This window comes from Pezoporus wallicus, unplaced genomic scaffold, assembly GCF_028554395.1.
Source record: "Pezoporus wallicus isolate ANWC-B61680 ecotype Strahan unplaced genomic scaffold, APGP_CSIRO_Pwel_v1 contig_11395, whole genome shotgun sequence".
Lineage (NCBI taxonomy): Eukaryota > Metazoa > Chordata > Aves > Psittaciformes > Psittacidae > Pezoporus > Pezoporus wallicus.
In genome coordinates, this window is record NW_026636241.1 from 505315 (window position 1) to 527517 (window position 22203).

The 22203-nt window shown below is 52.9% G+C and overlaps 1 protein-coding gene across 10 annotated transcripts in view; it reads right to left on the reverse strand.

Moving 5' to 3' along the window:
- The window catches only part of SGIP1 (SH3GL interacting endocytic adaptor 1), a 48584-nt gene that overhangs the window by 7698 nt on the left and 18683 nt on the right, over window positions 1-22203 (reverse strand). For 3 of the 10 annotated variants that reach the window (XM_057399201.1, XM_057399202.1, XM_057399208.1), the window contains 11 exons: window positions 21334-21521; window positions 17795-17806; window positions 16995-17019; window positions 16562-16613; window positions 14948-15033; window positions 13533-13625; window positions 11960-12034; window positions 9561-10007; window positions 6682-6803; window positions 5807-5933; window positions 1879-1938 (listed from right to left, as the gene is read on the reverse strand). In XM_057399201.1, the coding sequence (XP_057255184.1) occupies window positions 1879-1938; window positions 5807-5933; window positions 6682-6803; window positions 9561-10007; window positions 11960-12034; window positions 13533-13625; window positions 14948-15033; window positions 16562-16613; window positions 16995-17019; window positions 17795-17806; window positions 21334-21521 (1287 nt within the window). The remainder of the gene's footprint in view (window positions 1-1878; window positions 1939-5806; window positions 5934-6681; window positions 6804-9560; window positions 10008-11959; window positions 12035-13532; window positions 13626-14947; window positions 15034-16561; window positions 16614-16994; window positions 17020-17794; window positions 17807-21333; window positions 21522-22203) is intronic. The other 7 variants (XM_057399204.1, XM_057399203.1, XM_057399207.1 and 4 more) reach the window with 7 other exon arrangements.

Genomic DNA, 22203 nt, shown 5'->3' on the forward strand with positions numbered 1-22203 from the left:
GCCCCGCGTTCTGCAAATGCACAGATCCTAGCACAGAAAAACCCAAGCCCAGAAACGTAAGATATCCAAAAGACCTGCTGGAGTCCAGAGGAGGCCATGGAGATACTGGCTCTGCTCTGGAGCCAGGCTGAGAGAGCTGGGCTGGGGCAGCCTGGAGAAGAGAAGGCTCCTGAAGGGGAGACCTGAGAGCAGCTCCAGTGCCTGAAGGGGCTGCAGGAAAGCTGGAGAGGGGCTTGGGACAAGGGCTGTAGGGACAGGCCAAGGGGAATGGCTTTAACCTGCCAGAGGGGAGACTGAGATGAGCTCTTAGGCAGAAGCTCTTCCCTGTGAGGGTGCTGAGGCTCTGGCACAGGGTGCCCAGAGAAGCTGTGGCTGCCCCATCCCTGGCAGTGTCCAAGGCCAGGTTGGACATGGGCTTGGAGCAAGCTGTTTCACAAGCAGCCAGCATTCCCTGGACAAGCTCACCTCCTGCTCCAGACCATCCACACTGCCAGTACAAAGTATAAGATTTCCAATACACCATTTCAAAACATCAATATACAAAACCACAGGAAATCCCCCAAATACTAAATGTTCTCACAGTGCTGGTGCTAAGCAGAGTGAGGAGGAGAAGAAAACACAGAGGAAACACAGTGCCAGGATATAAATACTGAGGGATACAAATGTGGCTGCTGTGACCCAGCATCAGCTGTTCCTCCATGGCCCCCTCCCAAGTCTATTCCAGGGGCTGACATTGGAATGGGGAACATCAAGTGGGGACCTTGGGACCCAGCCACTGTGGCTGATGAAAAGGCAAGAAGGAAGGAAAAAAGAAACCGCTCTCCTGGTTACCACCACCTCCATCCCTGCCTTCTGCTGCTCCTACAGTTTCACACTCACCAGAATGGGGTTTGCTCTATAAATACAAGCCCATGCTCAACAGCTAGGCAGTGCAATCCCGAATCCCAGCCATTTGGCTGCTTACTGGAAGGAACACACTTATGGATCACAGATGGGATCCGTCCTCCGGTATATCGCATGCCATCAGCATCTCCAGTTAGCCCCAGCACAGCTCTACCTGCAAGCACTACAGCAGCTCCAAAGCTGGTTTTAAAGCACCAATTCCTGCTGCTAGCAAACCTCCCTGCTCTGCTGTTTTATAAGGAAACATGTTGGCATGTTGTATGTGGGATGAGGCTTCTTCCAAAGCCTCAGGGCTCTGAGGTGGGGCTGGCTGCCCAGCACTGGTGCCTCTGCCCTGTCCAAGATGTGATGCTGCTCAGAGAAGCTGCCATCCACCCCAAAACAAGCTCTTCTCCCCCTGCATCCTCCCCAGAGAGGCTTCTCATCGACTAGGGACCCCAAAACTCACACCACCTCTGACCAGCCACGCCGGCAGCATAACCTATTGGCATTTCAGTGATGCTTGCTGGCAATGCGGCACGCCTCCGACCCCTCACCATGGAAAAATCCAATGGGAAGAGGGCCGTGGCTCGACAAAGAACCCATCACCCTTTGGTGTGTAATTAACCACACTGTGCCACAGCCTGCTCAGGGTGACGAGCAGCTCGCAAGGGAGAGTAGAAAGAAGCCCTGGTTGACAGAGTCAAGTTCCTCGGCAGTGCAAGCGGTTTGGCTCTCTGGTTTCCACCGCAGTCTCGGAATGAGAAGAGTCTTTTGGGTTTTGGTTTGTTTGGGTTGGTTTTGAATGAATAAACAGGGAAACAGATCATCGGGACAAATAGCACAAATCAGAATGATTCCGGATCGAACTTGCGATGTCATCTAAGTAGCATTTTGCATGGAAAGCCGGACTGGAGCCTTGGAAGGAAACCCCGGGAGTCAGAGAGCAAGAGCAAGGGGAGCAAGTGGTTACCGGGTATGCTATGCACTACTTACCTTCGAAAGTCAAATAAAACTTTCCTCTGTCAAACCAAACGAGGGAAGGCTGTTCATTCTCTGTATGGCCAGGAGTTGAAGCGGGATGGGAAAGGTCAAGGAGAGGGAGAGAGAAGGACACAGTGTGAGTCACAGAGCAGGTCATTTATCTTGCTACGGGGAGGGGACGAGGCGCTGCAAGCCGTTCACGTGCAAGGAAAGGAGGGGCTTGAAACTCTGGTTTTGGCTTAGCAAAAAGCAGAAAGCAAAGCTATGGAAGCCCAGATGGAAGAGTGTTTTTGCCTGCTTGGTAAGGATTTCAGAGGGGTTTCTCTTTCTTTGTCTAGAGTAGAAGCAGCTTCTTGGCTCATGCACTCCAATAGCATATTCTAACTGCACTGATTGTAGGAACCATGCCCTTATCCTCTTCACTTCCAGCGATGTCTCAGACAACAGCGTTTTCCCGGTGGGATGCTGAGCCGCATGCCACACCGGTGTGCAGAATAGGTGACAGTGAAACATAGGTGCTTTGTGTTGCATTTCAGGACATAAAACTCGCAGATAAACAGACACACTCACACAGAGCAGGAGATGCCTAGCTGGAAGTTTCCCTTTCCTATCACAGCCACCAGCTCCCTGCACTCAAACTGCTTCAAGAGCCACATTGGATAACAAGTCCTGTCAAAATAACTAAGGGCAGGGGGGGGAAACGACGTTTTGAGCTGTTAAATTAACCTTTTTGAACTCAGGAGGTGATGGTGTTTCACCTCAAAGTCCTTTTTGTCACTCAGAAACTGTCATGCAAGGTGCTGTGAGCGATGGGTGCTGGGGCGCAGGGTGCCCGCAGCCTCCCCACTCCAAAGCCAAGATGTCTTGAGGGTGCCCTGCTAATACAGTACCTGCAGGCGTCTCACAGCGCCTTTCAAACGTGGGCAGTTTGTCAATAAAAGCATCATCTTCTGATAACACAAGCAGAAGAAACGTAAAAGAAAGGAAACAAAACAAGAATGAAAAAGCGAATCCCAAATGAAACCGAGCAGCGCGTTTAACAACGGGAAGAGACAGAGCAGGATCTGAACGAGAAAAGGAACAGGCGCTGACACAGGAAGAACAGCTTCTTTCCCTGCAATGAATTATTCAGACCGCACATGCAACCACAATGAAAGCAAACCAGACCAGCACAGAGGACAAGTAAAGGAAAAGGCACTGGAACAGAACGCCCAAGGAAGTTGTGAATGCCCCATCCCTGGCAGTCTTCAGGTTGGACACAGTGGCTTGGAGCAAGCTCTAGTGGAAGGTGTCCCTGCCCATAGCAGGGGGTTGGAGCTGGATGGGCTGTAAGGTCTCTTCCAACCCAACCCATTCCATTATTCTATGATTCTGTGAAATAACTCTTCCACATGCTCTCTGGACTAATTTCATCAGACTTTGCCATGGAAAACGAGAGATGCAGAGCGTAGTGGAGATGGACCCAGCAGCAAGTGCTCTCATGGGATCTCCAGAGATCCCTGACCCGCTGTTGTGCCCATACATCCCTGCTCCCTGCCCTGTACATCTTTTACCTTATCTTCTCAGTATTCTAAGTGATAAACCCATGATGGGTTCACAGCCAGCACAGAGAGGTGAGTGCTGAATTGATGCTCACCCAGCACCACTGCCCACCCTCACCCTGGCCACCTTGGTGGGGAGAATGGGGAGGTGCTTGGTCTTTCCCAGAGTGGCTCCCAAACCCCATCTGCCCTTGTCTGCCCCCCATCCAGCTTATCCCAGGCCAAATCCTGGCAGTAAGGCACCCACCACTTTGTCTGCATGGAGCCGGAAAGGCAAAACACGGAGATGCTGCTCCTGGCTGCCATGTTCAGTGTCCCTCTGCCATGGGGTGACCCCGGAGCCCTGATTTCATCTCTCTGCCAAGGAAAGCCCCAGTGAAAGTCATAGGAGCCAGGGGACTGGAACACCTCCCGTAGGAAGATAGGCTGAGAAAGTTGGGGCTGTTCAGCCTGGAGAAGCTGCATGGAGACCTCCTAGCAGCCTTCCAGTATCTGAAGGGGAGCCATAGGGATGCTGGGAAGGGACTCTTCATTGGGGACTGTAGTGACAGGACAAGGGACAATGGGTTAAAACTTAAACAAGGGATGTTTAGACTGGATATAAGGAGGAAATTCGTTCCTGTTAGGGCGGTGAGGCACTGGAATGGGTTGCCCAGGGAGGTTGTGAATGCTCCATCCCTGGCAGTGTTCAAGGCCAGGTTGGACAGAGCCTTGGGTGACCTGGTTTAGTGTGAGGTGTCCTTGCCTATGGCAGGGAGGTTGGAACTGGATGATCTTAAGGTCCTTTCCAACCCAAACTATTCTGTGATTCTATGAGGCCAGTGGACACAGCTTCTTACCCGCTCTGAATGCATCAGCCCCCACTGCTCAGGGTGGGTACATCATTAAAAACATCAAGCAGTAATTTTTGTTCACAAAGATATGTGTGTTGGAGATAAAAGCAATAACTTTTAATCCAAGAGCAGGACCTGTTGCCTGCTCAGCCTACAGAACCAGCACACAACCCCCATTGCCTCTTGAAGACCCCACAGTGATCCCTGTCCTCAGCCTGGCTGCTCCTCTCCACCAAAATCATGTTCACCACCATGCCAAGGCCACCAACAGCCCCACCAACAGCAGCCAAAGCTGCAGGACAATGGGCACAGACAAGACCAACACACCAGGGATGCTCGGGGCTGGCCAGCCCCTTGCTTGAGATGCTTCCTTTTCCCCACAGCACGCTGTGACGGTGACCAACAGCCAGCAAACAGGTACAAGCATCTACAACACCTCGAGAGCAAAGCAAACAACAGGACGGAGACGCAGGTCGGACACTCCAGTAAACCTACAGGGAGGGTTTGGATGGACACCGTGGGGATGGTACCCAGTGCACGGCACATGGAGCTGGGTGGTGATGCCACCGCTCCCCGTGGCTCATAAGGTGACAGTAACAGGACATGCTGCAGCCAGGACCATGGCCGAGCACACACAGCCACCAGCCTGGTTCGGCTTCTCAGAGGGTTGGGGTTCCAGCTCCCCATTTGGAGCCCATCAGCCAGCCCTCACCAGTGATGGACTGCAGAGCTCCTTCCCCACCACGCGAACCAGGAGCACTCATCACAGAAGACATGGAAAGGAAAGGAAAAGGAGGAAGGTGTTCCTGGAAGATGGAACTGCGGGAAGCAAGGGGCAGCAGGGCTGGCAGCCGGGTGGGATGGCAGGGATGGAGGAGGAGGAGGGAGCGCCAGCAGCCAGGACAGAGGGGATGGAAGGGATAGAAGGATTGGAAAGGATGGAGGGGAAGCACAGGGCGGAGCCTGGCATATGGAGCCTGGGAGCTGCCAGCCAGACTTCATTCACACTTCTTGTTTCATGCCCCAGCGAGGGGCCTAAAGGGGTTTGGCAAAAGCCATGTTTTTCAGGACATTACTCCAAAAGAAAACTACAGCACTTGTGTCTGTGTCCAGGTAAGGGTTAGGAAGGGCCTCTTCCAGGACCCATTTCCCACTGCCGCTTTAAGGGGAGGTTTGAATTTAGGTCATTCAAAGAGATACAGTATTAGGTGTCTCCTGGATCCCAAGGTCTGGCTTCCAGCCCCGCTCCCCTCCAGGCACAAGCATCTCCCGCCATAAAAAGCTTATTTTGACCAAAGGTACAGACCATAATCACCATGTATATTATATTCACTTGGTGACAACCTCTACCTTCACCAAACAGTCATCTTTCCCAACATCTGGGGCTGCCACAGAGCAAGCTTCCCTAGCAGCATCACACTCGTGACACATCGCACCCCCCCCCCCCAAATCCCTCTTTGCGTTTAAAAGCCCGATGGAAGCTAATGAATGTCAACCCAAAGAACCATACTGAAGGACGCTCAGAGGTAGGAAAGGGGAGAGAACAGCAGTGCTGTATGTGTTTACCAACGGTGGGAGTGGTGGCTGCACTCAGGGAATTGGTGGAAGATATGGAAGAAGTACTTTCAGCCCGGGCTAAAGGTGCTATCGGAGGAGGGCTGGAGGAGTGAATAGGAGGGCTGAAAGGCCTGGACTGTAGAGAAACATAAAATAACAGCAGGTTAAAGGAAATATGCACAGCAACATTTGCATCAAACAAACAGAAGCCTTCGCATCAAGCCATAACCCTCTGCGTACCTCCAGGCCCACTGGTGCCACTGGCATCCCAGGGCAGCCCCGCTGGGTTACTGCAAGCCTGAACAACTTTAGTTCTTTTAGTGCCAACGGCATTTTAGTCTGGACCTTGAAAACTGCCGGATGATTCCCAGCGTCTTGAGGGTCTGGGTGTTTGAAGTCCCCATCCCCACCAAGGATGGCAATTCCATGGCCATTAGACGGATTGAACGCACTTAGCGTTGAGAAGGGAGCAGTGCCCATCACGTGCCAGCTCACCAGGGGTCAGCTCTTTGGGTCCTTAAGGATCCTTTTTGGGTTCCAGGCCAGTTGGACACAGGGGCTTGGAGCAAGCTGCTCCAGTGGAAGGTGTCCCTGCCCATGGCAGGGGTTGGAGCTGGAGGAGCTTTAAGGTCCCTTCCAACCCAAACCATTCTGGGTTTCTGCAATAACTTTATATCTATAAACACTCTCTATAACTTACCTGAAGCAGCTTGGACAGAACCCAACAGCCCAGCCAGCACATTATGGTGATGGTCACCCCCTCCCCTAGCCAGGCACCCTTCCCAGCACAGCCAGAGCTGGCCTGCTCTGCTCCATTAACCAGGCTGGGAATGGAGACCCACCACCCCTCCCGGTGCTCAGCACACTCCTGACCATGAACATACCACATCGGCCACAGCAGGCTTGCCGGGGGGCAGCTTGGGCCGGGAGGGGGGCCGGGGTGGTGGTGGTGGCGGGGTGCTGCAGGTAGCCAGCGGCGTGCCGGGGCGAGCCGGGGATGAGGAACCTGCAACAGAGGAGAGCTGTGAGTGCACTGCAGGCTGGACCCAGAGCTGCCCACCCCGTGCCCGTCTGGGTGCATGAACCTCTCCCCCAGGAGCTGGTGTGGGTGCTCACACATGCGCTGCACACGCTTCCATGGATCATTGCTCCGCACCAGCAGCACGGAGGATTGCTTTTTGGCATCGCCGATGCGAGTGGATTTCTCACAGTGAATGCCTATCTGTGCTGGGTACTCGACTCCCTCAGCCAGGGTCCCTGTGCTGGAGGAATCTTATGGCTTTCCTGAAAACCACTCATGGGCAGGAGGAAAACGATGCCTCACCCCTGCAGCAACTGATGCTGATGCCCCAGCTCCTGGGGTGGCAGAGCCAGTGAGCAGGGTCAGTCCCCCACCATGGCAATGAGGGGTCCTGGTCAGAGGGCTAAAGCTTTGCCTGAACAAAGAAGAGTGGAAGAGCAAGGTTACCAGATTTTCTGGAAGCTTAATGTGTTTTCCAGCCCTCTGGAAGTGTTTCTGCTGTTGGGATTCCTGTGCTTCCCAGCAGCCGCTGCCTTGCTGCAAAGGGGAACTTCCTGCAGTCAAATAGAAGCGCTATCCGATGCTGAAGAGGATGCTCAGCAGATTGTTTTGCTCCAGGTACAGCAGTTCCCCCCAGGTAAGCTCAGACAGTAAATCCTGGCTGTTCACTTGCACAAGTCCAAAATTCAAACCTTATTTATTTAGAATCCTAACCTGGAAACCAGAGTGTTGATTTTTCCTTCCTTATCCCAGTGAAAGTCTGACAAAACAGGAATTATTCAGTGAAAGCAGCTACCAGCACCGTACGAGTGTCAGAAGGTGGAGGCTTTAAAGGTGCCCTTTGCTCCAGCTCAGAAGCAGACACCAGCCAGCCAAAGCCCTGCTAGACCTCAGCTTTCATGCAAGGAGGTTTAGACTTCAAGTACTGAAGGTCCCTGGGAGACCCATGTACCTACCTCTAGACAGTCTCTACAAGAAACCGTGGCACCAGGTTGTAAACCAGCATGAATCAGAAGCCTTCTTAGATGCTGGGCTTGGAGCAAGCTGCTCTAGTGGAAAGTGACCCTGCCCGTGGCAGGGGGTTGGAACTGGATGAGCTCTAAGCTGCCTTCTAACCCAAAGCATTTTATGATGATTCCATGCTAGTCCCAGCCCTTGGTGACACCCAGGAACCCAGGCAACCACGGGACATGAAGGCAGGAAGGTGCCCTAGGATGGTTCTGCTCCATGGCATGTGAAAGCCCAGGGAAGGGTGCAGCAACAGTGGTCATGGAAAGGTGCAGAGGGCAGGAGCAGGATGGTGCTGGATCCACACCGTGCATCCAGACCGGCTGCCACAGGATGCAGCTTTCCAAAGATTTCCATGATTTTGATAGGGGATTTCAATACTGCATTTTTAGAGCCCGCTGTCCTGGGTAAGGCTGAGGTGTGAGTGGGCTGCAAAGCACACCAGACAGGAGATGATTCCTGGGGAGGACACATGGATCCTCCCAGGCAGGCAGTGCTGCCTCACCAAGTGGGTTTTCTCCATCCATCCGGAGCCACCGGCACATCTGCATCCTGCAGATCTCTGCTCACACATGGCACTGGCTCACTTGGCATGGAGGTGGGGAGCAGTGTGGGAAGAAGCTTGCTCTTTCCTGCTGCCAGTCTCCTGGAGAAGTCTCAGCTCCAACCAGTGCCCCAGCAGACAGTCCCTGTCCCGCTCACCCACCCCACCAACCCAGCACAGAAAAGACATCACCACTGAAGCAAAGCCACACTTGCAGCAACAGCCACGCTCAGGGGGATGGCCCCAGCACCCTACATACACCTGTGGAGGTGGCAAGCCCCCAAAGCAACAGCATGGCCTTCACGCTCACATGAGGCTGGTGACAGCGGTTGGACACCCAACACACCCATCATCTCCCACCACTGCCTGCGTGGACCTGCAGGGGTAACCCTCCAGAAAACAACTTTTCATGGATGCGGGATTGCTGGTGCGGATGGGATTTGCGCATCACACTTCACTGGCACAGAAAGTGCCCTGGGGTCAGCCTCTAAAGTGGCATGATCAGGTTGCACCTCCTCAAGCACCGTGGGCACTGTGTAAGCTGACCCCTGTGAGCTCCTTCGCCCTGATGGGACACAGACATTCATAATTCAGCAGGCGAAGCCAGGCAGCCAGCACCATGCTGCATGAACCGCTCGGGTTCTGCCCTGGTGAGAGGTTCACCCTGGAAGCTGTCCCTCCAGAGCTGGCTGGGCACCCAAGCTCTCATGGTTGAGTGACTAAGCACCATTCAGACCTGTGCCACCTCTGAGTCATTTGGTATCTGCCACCCTGGGGTGATGATATGCAGTGATCTGTCCATCTGCAACAGATTTATACCCCCCTTGGTCTGAGGCTTGCTCAGATCATTCACCTGACATGTTTCCACCTATGTTCACTCTGAAGCCTGCTGAGGATGGAGCTGCGGCAACGGCCGAATTTTGCATGGTGGGGGTTATGTGGTGTAGCAGAAGTGGGAAGGACAGCTCGGGGAAGCTTTGGGAAAAGGCTGTCAGAGCCATCCGACCATCAGACACGCAGCAAGGAGCAGGGGAGAGGAGGACACGGGAGGCAGAGTGCAGACGCTGGACGCGGAAGCACGAGACGGCTGGGTGGGAGCACGGCGCCGGGCACAGGCACAACCAGGCGGGAAGGGGAGGACGGATGCGGTCACGGCCACCCCGAAGCACAGCCAAGGCCGCGGGACGTACCGCTGGTGCTGCCCGTGCCGCTGCTGCCGCCCGGTCCGGGTGAGGAGACCACCGTGCGGTAGGTGGGAGGCGGAGGGGGAGGCGGGGTCGCTCTTTGTCCCAGACCAAAATCTTTGGGAGAGGCGACCGGCTCCAAGTTATCCTCCTTAAGGTGCTCCGAGACCTTCTTGGGAACCTCTTCCAGGTGGAGCGGTGAGGGCAGCGGGCGCGAGGGCTCGGCTGCCGGGGCACCGGCCGGGCTGCCCGCTGCTGCCGGGGACCCCGCTTTGTCCCGGGGCGTCCGCTCCGGAGTCGCGCTTTCCGGGGATTGATCGGAAAAATTGACCCACTTGTCTCCTGCGTTAACAGCAGCAGACCTGGGGGAGAGCACGGGGCCAAAGATGCTGTCCAAGTCATTGATGGACGGGAGTTTGTCACCTTTGAGCTCTGCTGCTGTCTGGTCCCCTCCTGTGGTCAAAGTAGTTGATTTGACAACTTAGCATGAACCCAGAGCACCGTGGTCACGCTATTCTCTACGGGGCTCTACATCAGCTACTTCCTACAGGAGATGCTTTAAACCCACCTTTTCTTATAAGCTGCCACGGAATATAATTCATGTGCAAGAAAGTTTCTGCATCACATCATGTGCCATGCAGAATGGACCACACTGGACTGAAATACATACACTGTATGAGAGAGCATGCACCCCGAGCCAAGACTTCCTCAGCGTCATCGCTTCCCACACAGCAGTCCCATATCCTCCCAAAGCCTGGAGCTGGCTCTCGGCCTTTGCTGTCTGCCATCCAAATGGTATTGCTACATCATTATCATCACTCTGAATTATCAGCAGATATTAAACTTATGCACTCAGCTCTTGCACAGTCCACTAAATATACCTATTTATAAACACATACATCTAAATATATCTGTTTAAACATGCTGGCTTGACACTCTCAAGAACTAGGACTGGGCATGCAGTGCAGGGAAGCAGACAAGGTGTATGTATTTCAGTTGCAAGCAGCAGCAGATAAAGGTATTTTAGGGCTCTGCTCACTGAGCTACCACACGTTGTTCCTATCCAACTTCCTAACCAACACAGAGACAAGGCTCATCAGCAAAGTGTTACACATCCAGAGGAGGGAGATCCTCCTTCCTTTCTTTGGTGCCCTGTTTTCTTGCATTCATCTTCTTTGGGGAAGAGCTGGCAGCTCTCTAACACCAGGAAAGCTGCCCACTGCTTTGTGTTGCACAGATTAAATGGAAGGATGGAGTGCGGACCATGGCCCTGCTACAGCCATGTGCATATGGATAACACTAACATGCCCTCTGGGCTCCTTGTGTTGGCATCCCACCCCTGTTCCTGCATTTGTGGGGAGCCATCTGCTGTTCTGCGTTTAAGGGATAAAATACAGTCTTGCTAAGACAAGGGGAAAGAGACTTCTGCTGCTTGCTCTGCTTGATGCACAGGCTGATGTGTGCAGCACGCCGGACCCCAGCAAATAAACCACAGCACATGGCTGGGCATCACGTTTGCTCTGGTTGATGTCTGTAGGAGAACGCTCTGCCAGCCTGGCTGCTCACATGGACGAATCAAGCTATGGAGCATGAATGAAATCCTGACAGAAAGAGCAGTCAGCTCAGGCCAGGGGATTTCTTCATGGTGATGACCCCCCAAGGTGCTCAGTACAATGTGGGTGCAATGAGATGGTCTGTACCCATACAGTGCCCTACACAAAGATTGAGAACACACTTTCCTTCCCCAAACCAGCCCCCCCAGCACACAGCACCCTGCCAGCAACATGAATTATATGCTTATAAGCACTTTATGTCCTATTGCAGCATTCAACATCATCTTTCAAACCCTTCTTTCAGGCTGTCCTTGGTTCCAGGTACCATTTCATTCTTTCTCCCAGCCCCAGGGAGCTTTTCCCGCTGTCCTTGAGAGCACTAGGAGTTTGGGAAGGCAGGACCAGCTATCCCCCAGCACAGGCAGGCACCGCAGACCCTGTTATTTCATAAGCGGACTGTGCAGTGCTGCTCCAAGCAGTAACAGTGCTCTGTTTATTCCCAATTTTGAGCAGGACTTTAAGGCTAATGTTGCATTTCATTTCTAGAAAGGAAATTGATCTAGAAATGGGACCCATTCCAAAGGCACTGGGGAAAAGAGAACATTAATTTTACCAGTATGACACCAAATTGGGTGTTAAAGGCATCTCTGCAACGATCCTAAAGCATCACCCCGACTGCAGCATCCGCTGAAGCACCACGGATGCAGAGGAAGGAGGATGCACCAGGACTAAATCTGCATCCAAAACTCAGCCACAGGGACGCTACACCCCCCCCCCCCCCCCCCCAGAGCAACCCTTGGATCAGGCTTCCAGGGCTGTGGAATGGCACAGAGTGTGGTGCTGGGCTTTTACCTATTCCCACTGTCAGAGGGGAGCCGGTGCGTGGCGGCGTGGCCGGGATGTTTTTCGGTGGGAGTGGTGGAGGTGCTGCAAAAAGAACAGAGAGAGGGAAAGATTCAGTGGGGGTGCATTAGGAATCATGGAATCCTATATTGGACTGGGCTGGAAGGGACCTTAAAGCTCCTCCAGCTCCAACCCCTGCCACAGGCAGGGACCCCTTCCACTAGAGCAGCTTGCTCCAAGCCCCTGTGTCCAACCTGGCCTTGAACACTGCCAGGGATGGGGCAGCCACAGCTTCTCTGGGCACCCTGTGCCAGCGCCTCAGCACCCTCACAGGGAAGAGCTTCTGCCTAAGAGCTCAGCTCAGTCTCCCCTCGGGCAGGTTAAAGCCATTCCCCTTGGCCTGTCCCTACAGGCCCTTGTCCCAAGCCCCTCTCCAGCTTTCCTGTCAGCAGGTTTGCTGGGAAAGGAGGATCTGGCAGCACGGAGCAACAAACAATCACTGGTGGCTTTTCTGTTGGGTTTTCATTGTTGGTGGTTTTCATTTTTAAGCCTTTGATTGGACTGATGATTTAAAACCCTGAATTACCATTTTAATTAAAACCCGTAGCCTCTGAGGCACATACCTGCCTCCGCGTTCCTCACGTGCTCATCCCGCATGAATCCGGGATGCTCATGTGGGAGGAGGAACATCATGGCTAATTAACCCAGTGCTGCTTTACAGGGGTACTTTGGCAAAGCAGATGCAGATTCAAATAGGTTGGAAAGGACCTTTAAGATCATAAAGTCTAAGGATGCTATGTAAACAGCATCCAAGTCCTAAACACCTGGAGGCTTGGTTTCCTCCTCTAGATGCAGGTCAGCACCATTAACCATGGGGTCCCTGTCTGGCTTGGAACAAGATTATCCTTAAGGTCCCTTCCAGCCCAAACCATTCCATGATGAAGCAACCATTCCAATCACGAGCATCACCTTCCCCTGGCAAGCTCATGGTGTGAGCAGGCATTGCCTTGACCTTGCCACATCAGCACCGGGGCTGGGGATGGGTTTGGCATGAAATGGGTTGTGTTAATTGCTAGTAAGGGGGGAAAGGAGCAGGGGAGCAAGGAAGGAATAACTTTGCAGCTAGGGAGGAGGATTCCCCTGGCTGCACCAGGCAGTGGGAAAAGTTCCAATGAAAACCAGGGATTTAGGGCTGTTTGCCTGGAGAAACCGGTGCTTCCAACCTAAATAACCAGATCATCAGCATGAAGGATCAGGTGCTCCTTGCTCTGAGGGCAGGGTGGGTTTAATCCCTGGCTCCATGCAGGCCACTTGCCTTGGCTGGAGATGTTCCACCTAGCACATTTCCCCAGGGAGGCTGTGCATCATCCCCCCTGCCTTGGGTACCATCCATCCCGTCCTTATCCAACCCGTGTCCTTCCTCCACCATCATCACTGAAGCCAGGGGAAGTGAAACCCTCTAACCTGCTACATGATTAAAACCTGCACAATTCCAGGAGTTTGGATGAGGGGAAGTTAAAGCTTTGATTCGATTTCTGTATATATTGAGTAATTTCTGGTTGATACTTGCACGGTCACTTACTTCCAGTTGGAAAAGGTCTCGGTAGCTTTGGGGACTCTATGCTTGTGTTGATGGGCTGGACCGAACCCCATATCTCAGGCTGATCTATAGTGGCTGGAAAACAAACAGATACACATGTAAAGGTGATGATAAACCCAACAGTCCAACAAATACCAACAGACAGAGACGAGACACACTCACGTGACGAGAGGAAGCCAAACAGTGACAGCAGCTCCTCATTAGATAAAGACAGAGAGGGTTCTGTAATGTTAGATAATTACAGGCTTGCCTGATTGTTAAACGTGCAATTAGTTTGACACTCACGCTGCTTGACAAACAAAACGGTGCCATTTATGTGTTTGGAGGCTTATTGCATTAAGTGAGACACTGCATTAATTGCAAAACTCATGAGGAATTCTAGGATATGCTGAAAAACACTCCGGGTCTCAAAAGGAAAAGATCCAGTTGTATTCACAGGGATTGTAGGAGGAAAACCCTTGGTTTATATCTCATTTAAACTGCTGAGAGGGGAGCTACGTGGAGAGAAGCGCGCACAAGCACAGTTTGATTCAGAGAATGAACTGGAATCACTGATGACAAGACAGAGAAGGGGCAGTGGCCACTTCATGACAGCTGAGCAGAGCCAGGAGGAGGAGAACCCTCCGGGGACAAAGCACTCCAGTGGGTGAATGGGTTTTTTCTTTGGGGAGAACAAGCCCTGCAGCTCCCTGTGCCTTGGGAAAGCAGTGGGAAAAGAAAGGCAGGGAAGGGAGCAAGGTGTCATCCTGCTCCGGTGCAGGGGAATGCTGTTTCTGGAGGGAAATGGCACTACTGAGATAGCATCTTCATGGGCATGGGGAGCTGCAATGCAGAGAGCTCCATTCTTATCCTGCTTCAATTAAATCAGTGCGATGCTGTGGTGTGCAGAACAGCTTTGATGTACATCAGCAGAGCCTGGAGAACAGGCATAGTCAGAGCTTCATTTGAAAATCAGTGTTTTGATATCTGTCAGCTGCTCTCATCCAGGATGTGTCCCAAGACCACACAATTAAAGAATTGATTTAAATACTCTGTTTCTATATACCCTGTATATGCTCCATCCCTGGAAGTGCTGGACGGAGCTTGGAGCAACCTGCCCTAGTGGAAGGTGTCTCTGCCCGTGGCAGGGGTTGGAACTGGATGGGCTTTAAGGTCCCTCCCAACACAAACCATTATAGGAGTAGATGATAAACCCAACCCCGCACTGCCTGTAACACAGTCATCCACCCTTTGTGTTCTGCTTTAGTTTTGCCTTTCTCCTCTTTTAAGGGGAGCTCCAGGGGGTTACTGACCAGGGCTGCCCGCTGGCTGGCAGAGCAGGGTGCTGTGAGCCAGCCCCAGGGCACGGCAGAGCCATGGGGCACTGCCAGGAGATGCCCCCCGTGTCCCTGACCCACCGTCCAGCTTCTGCTCCTCAAACGCCGACTCCAGCGGGGGCCCGAAGAGCGGTGCCAGCGCAGCCGGGTCCTCCACGGGTTTCTTGCTGTGGGATGAGGAGACAAGGGCAGAGGAACCTTGAGATTCAGGTATGGGTACCTTGAGGTTTGGGTTTAGGAACCTTGAGGTTCAGGTACAGGAACCCTGAGGTTCAGGTACAGGAACCTTGAGGTTCAGGAATAGGAACCTTGAGGTTCAGGTACAGGAACCTTGAGGTTCAGGAATAGGAACCTTGAGGTTCAGGTACAGGAACCCTGAGGTTCAGGAATAGGAACCTTGAGGTTCAGGTACAGGAACCTTGAGGTTCAGGAATAGGAACCTTGAGGTTCAGGTACAGGAACCTTGAGGTTCAGGAATAGGAACCTTGAGGTTCAGGTACAGGAACCCTGAGGTTCAGGAATAGGAACCTTGAGGTTCAGGTACGGGAACCCTGAGGTTCAGGTACAGGAACCCTGAGGTTCGGGTTTAGGAACCTTGAGGTTCAGGCTTGCACTCAGACCTGGTGCTTGACTGCAGACCTGGAGGCTTTCAGGGAGTATTTATGCTCCAGACTCAGAGGCACCAGGCAAAACCCAGGGGTTTGGGCAGAGAGAAAGGAGTTCAGAGTGGTAACATCGGCTGCAGCACTGCAGTGCGGACCCAGTAATGCCCCAGCAGCCACTGAGGCACTGGGCACTGAGGGTTGCTCACAGCTACTCCAGACCACATGGAAAAGGGAGAAAACAAGTCAAGGTCTGGACCGTGCTTAGCTCCAGCACAGCTTGAGTCAAGCTCTGGGGCTGCATAGGGCACTCTCCTCCTGAGATTTGGCTTCTAAATCAATCTATACCCACAGCACACACATGGCAGCTCTCCCCAGGAGCAGGCTCAAGGTGGGTTCTAACAAAGGATGTCCTTGCTGGTCCTGTGGAGAGCCAGAGCTGTGCCTCTGGTACGAGGATGCCACGGCCATCAGCGCCTCAATTCTGCATGGATTTATTTGGCTGTGTTCTGGGGCATCCACCCCCCTTCAGTCCTCATTTACACAGCATCCAAGCAGAGAGCCCACGGACCCAAAGCTCCTGTGCCTCTCGCATCCTGCAACCCGGAGCTTATTTAACAACTAAACACGGACATGTGGCTGTCTCATGAGCCTAAGAAGTCACCAAAGTGATGTTTCTGCTGTGGTGTCCTTGATGAGGCAAACTGGGGCAGCTCAGCTGGCCGATGGGTGGGCAGTGTTTGCACAGCAGTAAATACCCAGTGAATTTAGCACCCAGAGGGTGCTGAAGCGCTGGCACAGGGTGCCCAGAGAAGCTGTGGCTGCCCCATCCCTGGCAGTGTTCAAGGCCAGGTTGGACACAGGGGCTTGGAGCAAGCTGCTCTGGTGGAAGGGGTCCCTGCCTGTGGCAGGGGCTGGAGCTGGAGGAGCTTTAAGTTCCCTTCCAACCCAAAGCAGGCTGGGATTCTGGATTTGGGCTATTCTTCCCACTGAGCAATGGTGCAAACACGCAGCTGCCCACTGAAGTGTTTAAAGACCACATCAGGGTGATGTGCCTGTGCTGGATGATGATCCCAATGGACTCTGCACTGACCTGGCAGGGTCTGGCGTCGGTGTGGAGCGCCGGGGCCGCGTGATCTCCTCATCTGCAGCACAGGATGGACAGTGCAGGGTTAGAGCCATTCCACCACCTGGCCCCAGACATCACCCCCAGCCCACCCGGACCCCATGTTGGTGTGAGGCTCACACCATGCACAGCACGTGTCCCATCCCATGCCTGCTATGGGGATCCTGGCAGGAAAAGGTCTGGTTTTTAAGTTGGATTTTGTTTCTGTAGAAAACTAGACCAGGTAGCTGCTTCTATAGGATGTCCCCTATGGCCTTCTTCAAGGAAGGCATTTGAGTGCCATCATTTCTGCCAGAACCACTGTAAAGCAGCCCTAACCCACTCCCTTATATTCCCCCTCCCCACAATACCACCACCACACGTATAACAACTGTTTCTGAAGGCTGCAGAGCATACTTACTGGATAAATTCCTTTTAATCGTCCCCTGGAATTAGAAACACACGAGGTAAGAGGGATGCACAGGGACACGGGTGCATGGCAGCTGTCACCCAAGGAGGGACACAGCTGGAGCAAAGCAGCCCAGCAGATGCAGCAGGAATTGCCTGTCTTGGGTGATATTTACTGTACATGGCTGAGATATGCCCGGCTGCACATGTGTGTTGTGAAATCCCATCTGCTTCCAGCACACAGGGAGCAGAAAAAACCCTTTGAAAAGGATTTTTAGCCATGAAAATCCATCACCTGGCAGCGCTGCATTCACAGCCATCCCGACTGCCAGGGGTTTACAGGGGTCACTTACAGCATCACCCCATGCTGATGGCATAAACCCCGAATCCTATGTTTCATGGCTGCAGAAGGATCTAAATAATGCATTTTTTAGCAATCTAAATCCTCCCTTTTTCCATACAACACACACGGGCTTGTGCACAGCAAAAACCACCCCCACCTGGACCATGGAAGCTGGGGCTTCATGGCAGAGGGGGGGAGCAGGATGGGCAGTGAGGCTACCCCAGGACCACAAGCAGCATCCCCAGGAGGGTTGCAAGGATGCAGGTCAAGCCACAGAGGATGCCCATCACTGGGGACCACTTTGCAGTGACAAGGTCCTTCCATCACCTGGGTCACACGACAGCGTCTAACGGGACCAGCACCCGCTCCCCTTCCCCTGCGCTCACCACGTAACCCCAGCACAGGCTCAGCCCCCCCAGCACCCCCATGCTGGAGCAGCAGGGGCAGGAGAAGCGAGCACGGGCGCTTACCGGGCTGCGCCGCTGCGGTCAGCGAGAAGGAAGAGAGAAGAGACACCTGGTCAGAGAGCAACAGGTCAGCACCCCGAGTCCCCAGCACCCATCACACCCTCATCACGGCTTCACAGAGCACAGTGCAGGGGGGTTCCTCCTCCACGCAGCCCCCAGCACCCACCAGTGGGAGCAAACCCCTTGCCCGGGGGGGCCACTGTAGCCATGGGCATAAGGCAGGGGGAGAGCAGCATCCAGAGAGACCCATGAGGAACCCAAACCCTATGAAACAAATGAACCTCCCCGTTCTGGGCTTAGAATCACGGGAAGCCCAATCCTCTCAGGGAAGCCATCACCACCGCGTACAGCAGCACTGCAGAGGTCATGGACCACTGATGGGGCTTTCTGCCTTCTCGTATCTTTTGATGTTCAAGGATGCACGTAAAACATGCCCAGGTAAAGCTGTGCCCTCAGGCACCTTGCCCAACATGTGCCTCACCCACTACAGGGTGAAACCACACGGGGTTTGACGTGTGGGTTGGCACTTTGACATGGTTTAGTGATGGCCTTGGCAGTGCTGGGGAACAGTTGGACTTGGTGATCTTAAAGGTCTTTTCCAACCTGGTTGATTCCCTGGTTCTGTACACCCCCAGACTGTGCACAACCAAAGCCAGCCTAGCTCCATAGTAAAGTGCTCCAAGTTAAATCAAGGGAGAAGGAAAACAAACATCACGCCTTCCAAACCAGTAGGATTTGTTATTTGCATTTCACAGTTCATTCTAGAGACATGCAAAACAGGGAGCGTGCAAACCAGAGAAGATCGTGTTAAGAAGCTATGAGAGACAAAAAACTGTATTTCTTACCGGACTTCTCCTCTAAAAGAATGCAGAAAAGGAAGAAAACAAATGAAAAATGAGAATATAAGAGATTTTCTGTAAAGGGATAACAGAGAAGTAAAAGATTTGTATTATGAAGGGTATTTGAAGGATTCACATTCCTTGTCATTAACAGGCCCCATTAGCTATAGACTGGAAGGGCCATGTACGAGCAAAGACAAAAGGAGCAGGAAAGAGGCCTGAAGATGCTGGGACGTTGCTGGTATGGTACATGGCAAGGTGCAGGTTGTCCCATCACTTGCACGTGCAAGGAGTGAGACCCAAGCTACTGGGCTTCAGATGGAAAATGCATCCGAGACCAGTTTGCAAGAGCATCTCCGGTTTCCTGCTTGTCTTCAAGTTGAGGCACCATAGCTTACACCCCAAAGGGATGGGGAGGACAGTGCCCATGGACACAGCATCCCACTGCTCTCGTCCAGGAGAGGCCGATGCACAGGAGGGATATGGTGCTGGAGCATGGCTTTGCAGCTGGTTTTGGAGAGGAGCAAGGGCATGGACTCAGACAGGAAAGCAAGGAACTCCCTTGGATGCAAAAGTCCTTCAGCCAGCTCCTGCCCAGGGCACAGGTGCTTTCCCAGGGCAGCGGGGCCAGTGCCGCTTGCCGGGATCCGATGTACTGGGGAGCAGCACCGCTCACGTCTCCATCTGCGCCCTTTGGCTCTGTGCGATGGAACTTGGATCCCAACGCAGGGAAGCAGCTTCTGTTCCTTCTGTCCAGCCTGGCACAGGGCTTTTCCCTGAGCCCTTCAGGCTGAGCAGAGTCTGCACTGTTTTACAGGGAGGCACCGGCTCCAGCCCCAGGCTGTGTTTACTGCTAGAGACAGCATCACTTTATATGCACAGATTGGTTTGGGTTGGAAGGGACCTTAAAGTTCCTCCAGCTCCAACCCCTGCCACGGGCAGGGACCCCTTCCACTAGAGCAGCTTGCTCCAAGCCCCTGTGTCCAACCTGGCCTTGAGCACTGCCAGGGATGGGGCAGCCACAGCTTCTCTGGGCACCCTGTGCCAGCGCCTCAGCACCCTCACAGGGAAGAGCTTCTGCCTAAGAGCTCATCTCAGTCTCCCCTCGGGCAGGTTCAAGCCATTCCCCTTGGCCTGTCCCTACATCTCTTGTCCCAAGCCCCTCTCCAGCTTTCCTGCAGCCCCTTCAGGCACTGGAGCTGCTCTCAGGTCTCCCCTTCAGGAGCCTTCTCTTCTCCAGGCTGCCCCAGCCCAGCTCTCTCAGCCTGGCTCCAGAGCAGAGCTGCTCCAGCCCTCGCAGCATCTCCATGGCCTCCTCTGGCCTCGCTCCAATGCTCCACATCCATATTTTTGGCTGGGTTCTCCAGAACCCCTACACCCAGGGCTGCAGCCCAGCATCAAGGAGCAGCTACTCCCACCTCTGCAGCGGCTGCGACAGAGCCACCAGCTACCCCCGGGGGCCAGCGAGTGCCCTGTGGTGACTGGAGCACCAAACCCCACAGCCAGGGGCCTGAAATAGCAGCAACGAGGGGAGGAGAATGCACCAAGAGTTGAGCCCTTTGGAAAGTTTTGCACAGTACTTTCCCTATCCCATTTCTGACGTGTTGCGCTATTTCCTCTCTCCTCACAAAATCACACCGTTTCATACATTATCTACACATACATGTGTGTACCAGGCTGCTGGGGCCATCACTTTGCAAAACCAAAATCAGCTCGGTTTCACAATAAGAAATTCTGTGGGGTTTTTCCCCTCTCAATCGAAATTATCCACCTTTTAGGCACATAACTGCAGCCTCCAAAACTCCCCCCATCCTTTCTGCTGCATTTTGAGCTTGGGTTTTTAACTCCTTTTTCCTTTTTGTGCTTCCCAAAGCAGCCAACTGCAGTTTCTAACCCCTAAACCTCCCTGGTCGCAGCACCAAAAGCATCCAGAAGTGCACACTGCTAAAAGGGACAAACATGAGGGGAAGCAGAGATGTGCCAGGGGCACTCAGAAGCTCTCATGGAACTCGGCCACGTCACATTGGTTTGGAAAGGAGAAATAAAACACATCCATTCGATTTCATCTTTGCTTCGGGTTTGAGATTCATTCACACTTCAGATCCAGGCTATTTATAAAGCACAGAAAGCTTCATCTGAAAAGACACTAAAGCCCACACTGAAGCCCACTGAAAGGGAAAAATCAAGTCTTTTCACAGCTGAACAGATTGGGACGAGATGACAGAAATCTTGACAAGTCTTAGGGAAACCAGAAGGTGATGGTGTTTATACCATGTATATACAAGGAGAGGTGACCTCTCCTTCCAGGAGCCCCACATTCACCCCTGGGGTGAGAAATTTCCCTCTAACACCCATAGCGGTGGTGTGGAAAGCCTTGGGAATGAGGGCAAGGCCGATCCAATTTGTGTCCTGGATGATGGTCGCATTGAAAGATAAGGGGAAAAATAAGGGAATAGTGTATTCCAATCTCGGTTGCTCTGTTTTATGAGCGGGAAAAGGGATTTTTAAGACATTTGAACTGGAAACATCACTGCGATACATCTGAGCTCTACCTGCAGTCACATTATTAGTTCCGTATAGACTAGACCTTATAAATAAGGACATAAAGAGAAACCCATCCATCCTAAGGGAGAGCTTCCTGATCACTTGGGATGAGCCCTGAGGAGCACAACTGCTTTTGTAACCCAGGGAAGAGACAGAAACACGGGGACTCACCACGGGGGATGGAGAAAGTGCAATGTTGCCTATTGATGCCTTCAGCTCGTCCACCGTGGCCGCGCTCTTCAGGATGTCTTTAGCCTGCAAAGGCTTGATCTTGATGTTGAACTTCTTGTGCGCCTCCTCTTCCTCTTCAGATTCACTCGAGGAGTAGAAGTGCTTTCCTTTGGTAGGTAGAGCACAGTTAAAGAAGGTTTCGTCCTGCTGTGAAGGCAGAGCCTTGGCATTCAAAGGCTCCAGCATCCCTGAAGAGTGGGAATGAGGGGTTCCCAAAATGCTTATCCCAAACTCCCGTGGATGGGATTTGTGTGCAGGGGCAAATCCTCCTGCAGTGCCTGCCACTGCTGTGATGTTTCAGTGCTTTATCCATATGCAGGCACTGATGCTCACAGGGATAAAGCCAACCCTGGTTTAGCCCGGCGGTGATGCGCATCAGTGCCTGCATACCTGGACCATGCACGGGCTCTGGCCTTGAACATCGCATGTGCACCCAGCACAGATGGGATAGGACATCACCTTCCCCATGGGACACCCTGCTGGGATGCTCCTGGCACCGCTCATCACACCTCCTCATTTCATGGCAGTGGATCAAAGGCAATTAAAATCACCCTCTGCTCTACTGCCTCAGGTAATTCCCTGTGGGAGCCAGTTAGAGCTGTGGAGTGACAGCTCAAAAGGGAAGTAAAAAGGGGGAAAGAAATAAGCATAGAATCACAGATTGGCTGCTTTCTTCTTGGCCCCATTAGGCACTGCTCTAAGGTCTCCCAGAGCCTTCTCTTCTTTAGGCATGATAATAATAATAACAACAATAATAATAACAACTATGTCAGTGGCCTGCCTGTGAATCCCAGCTCA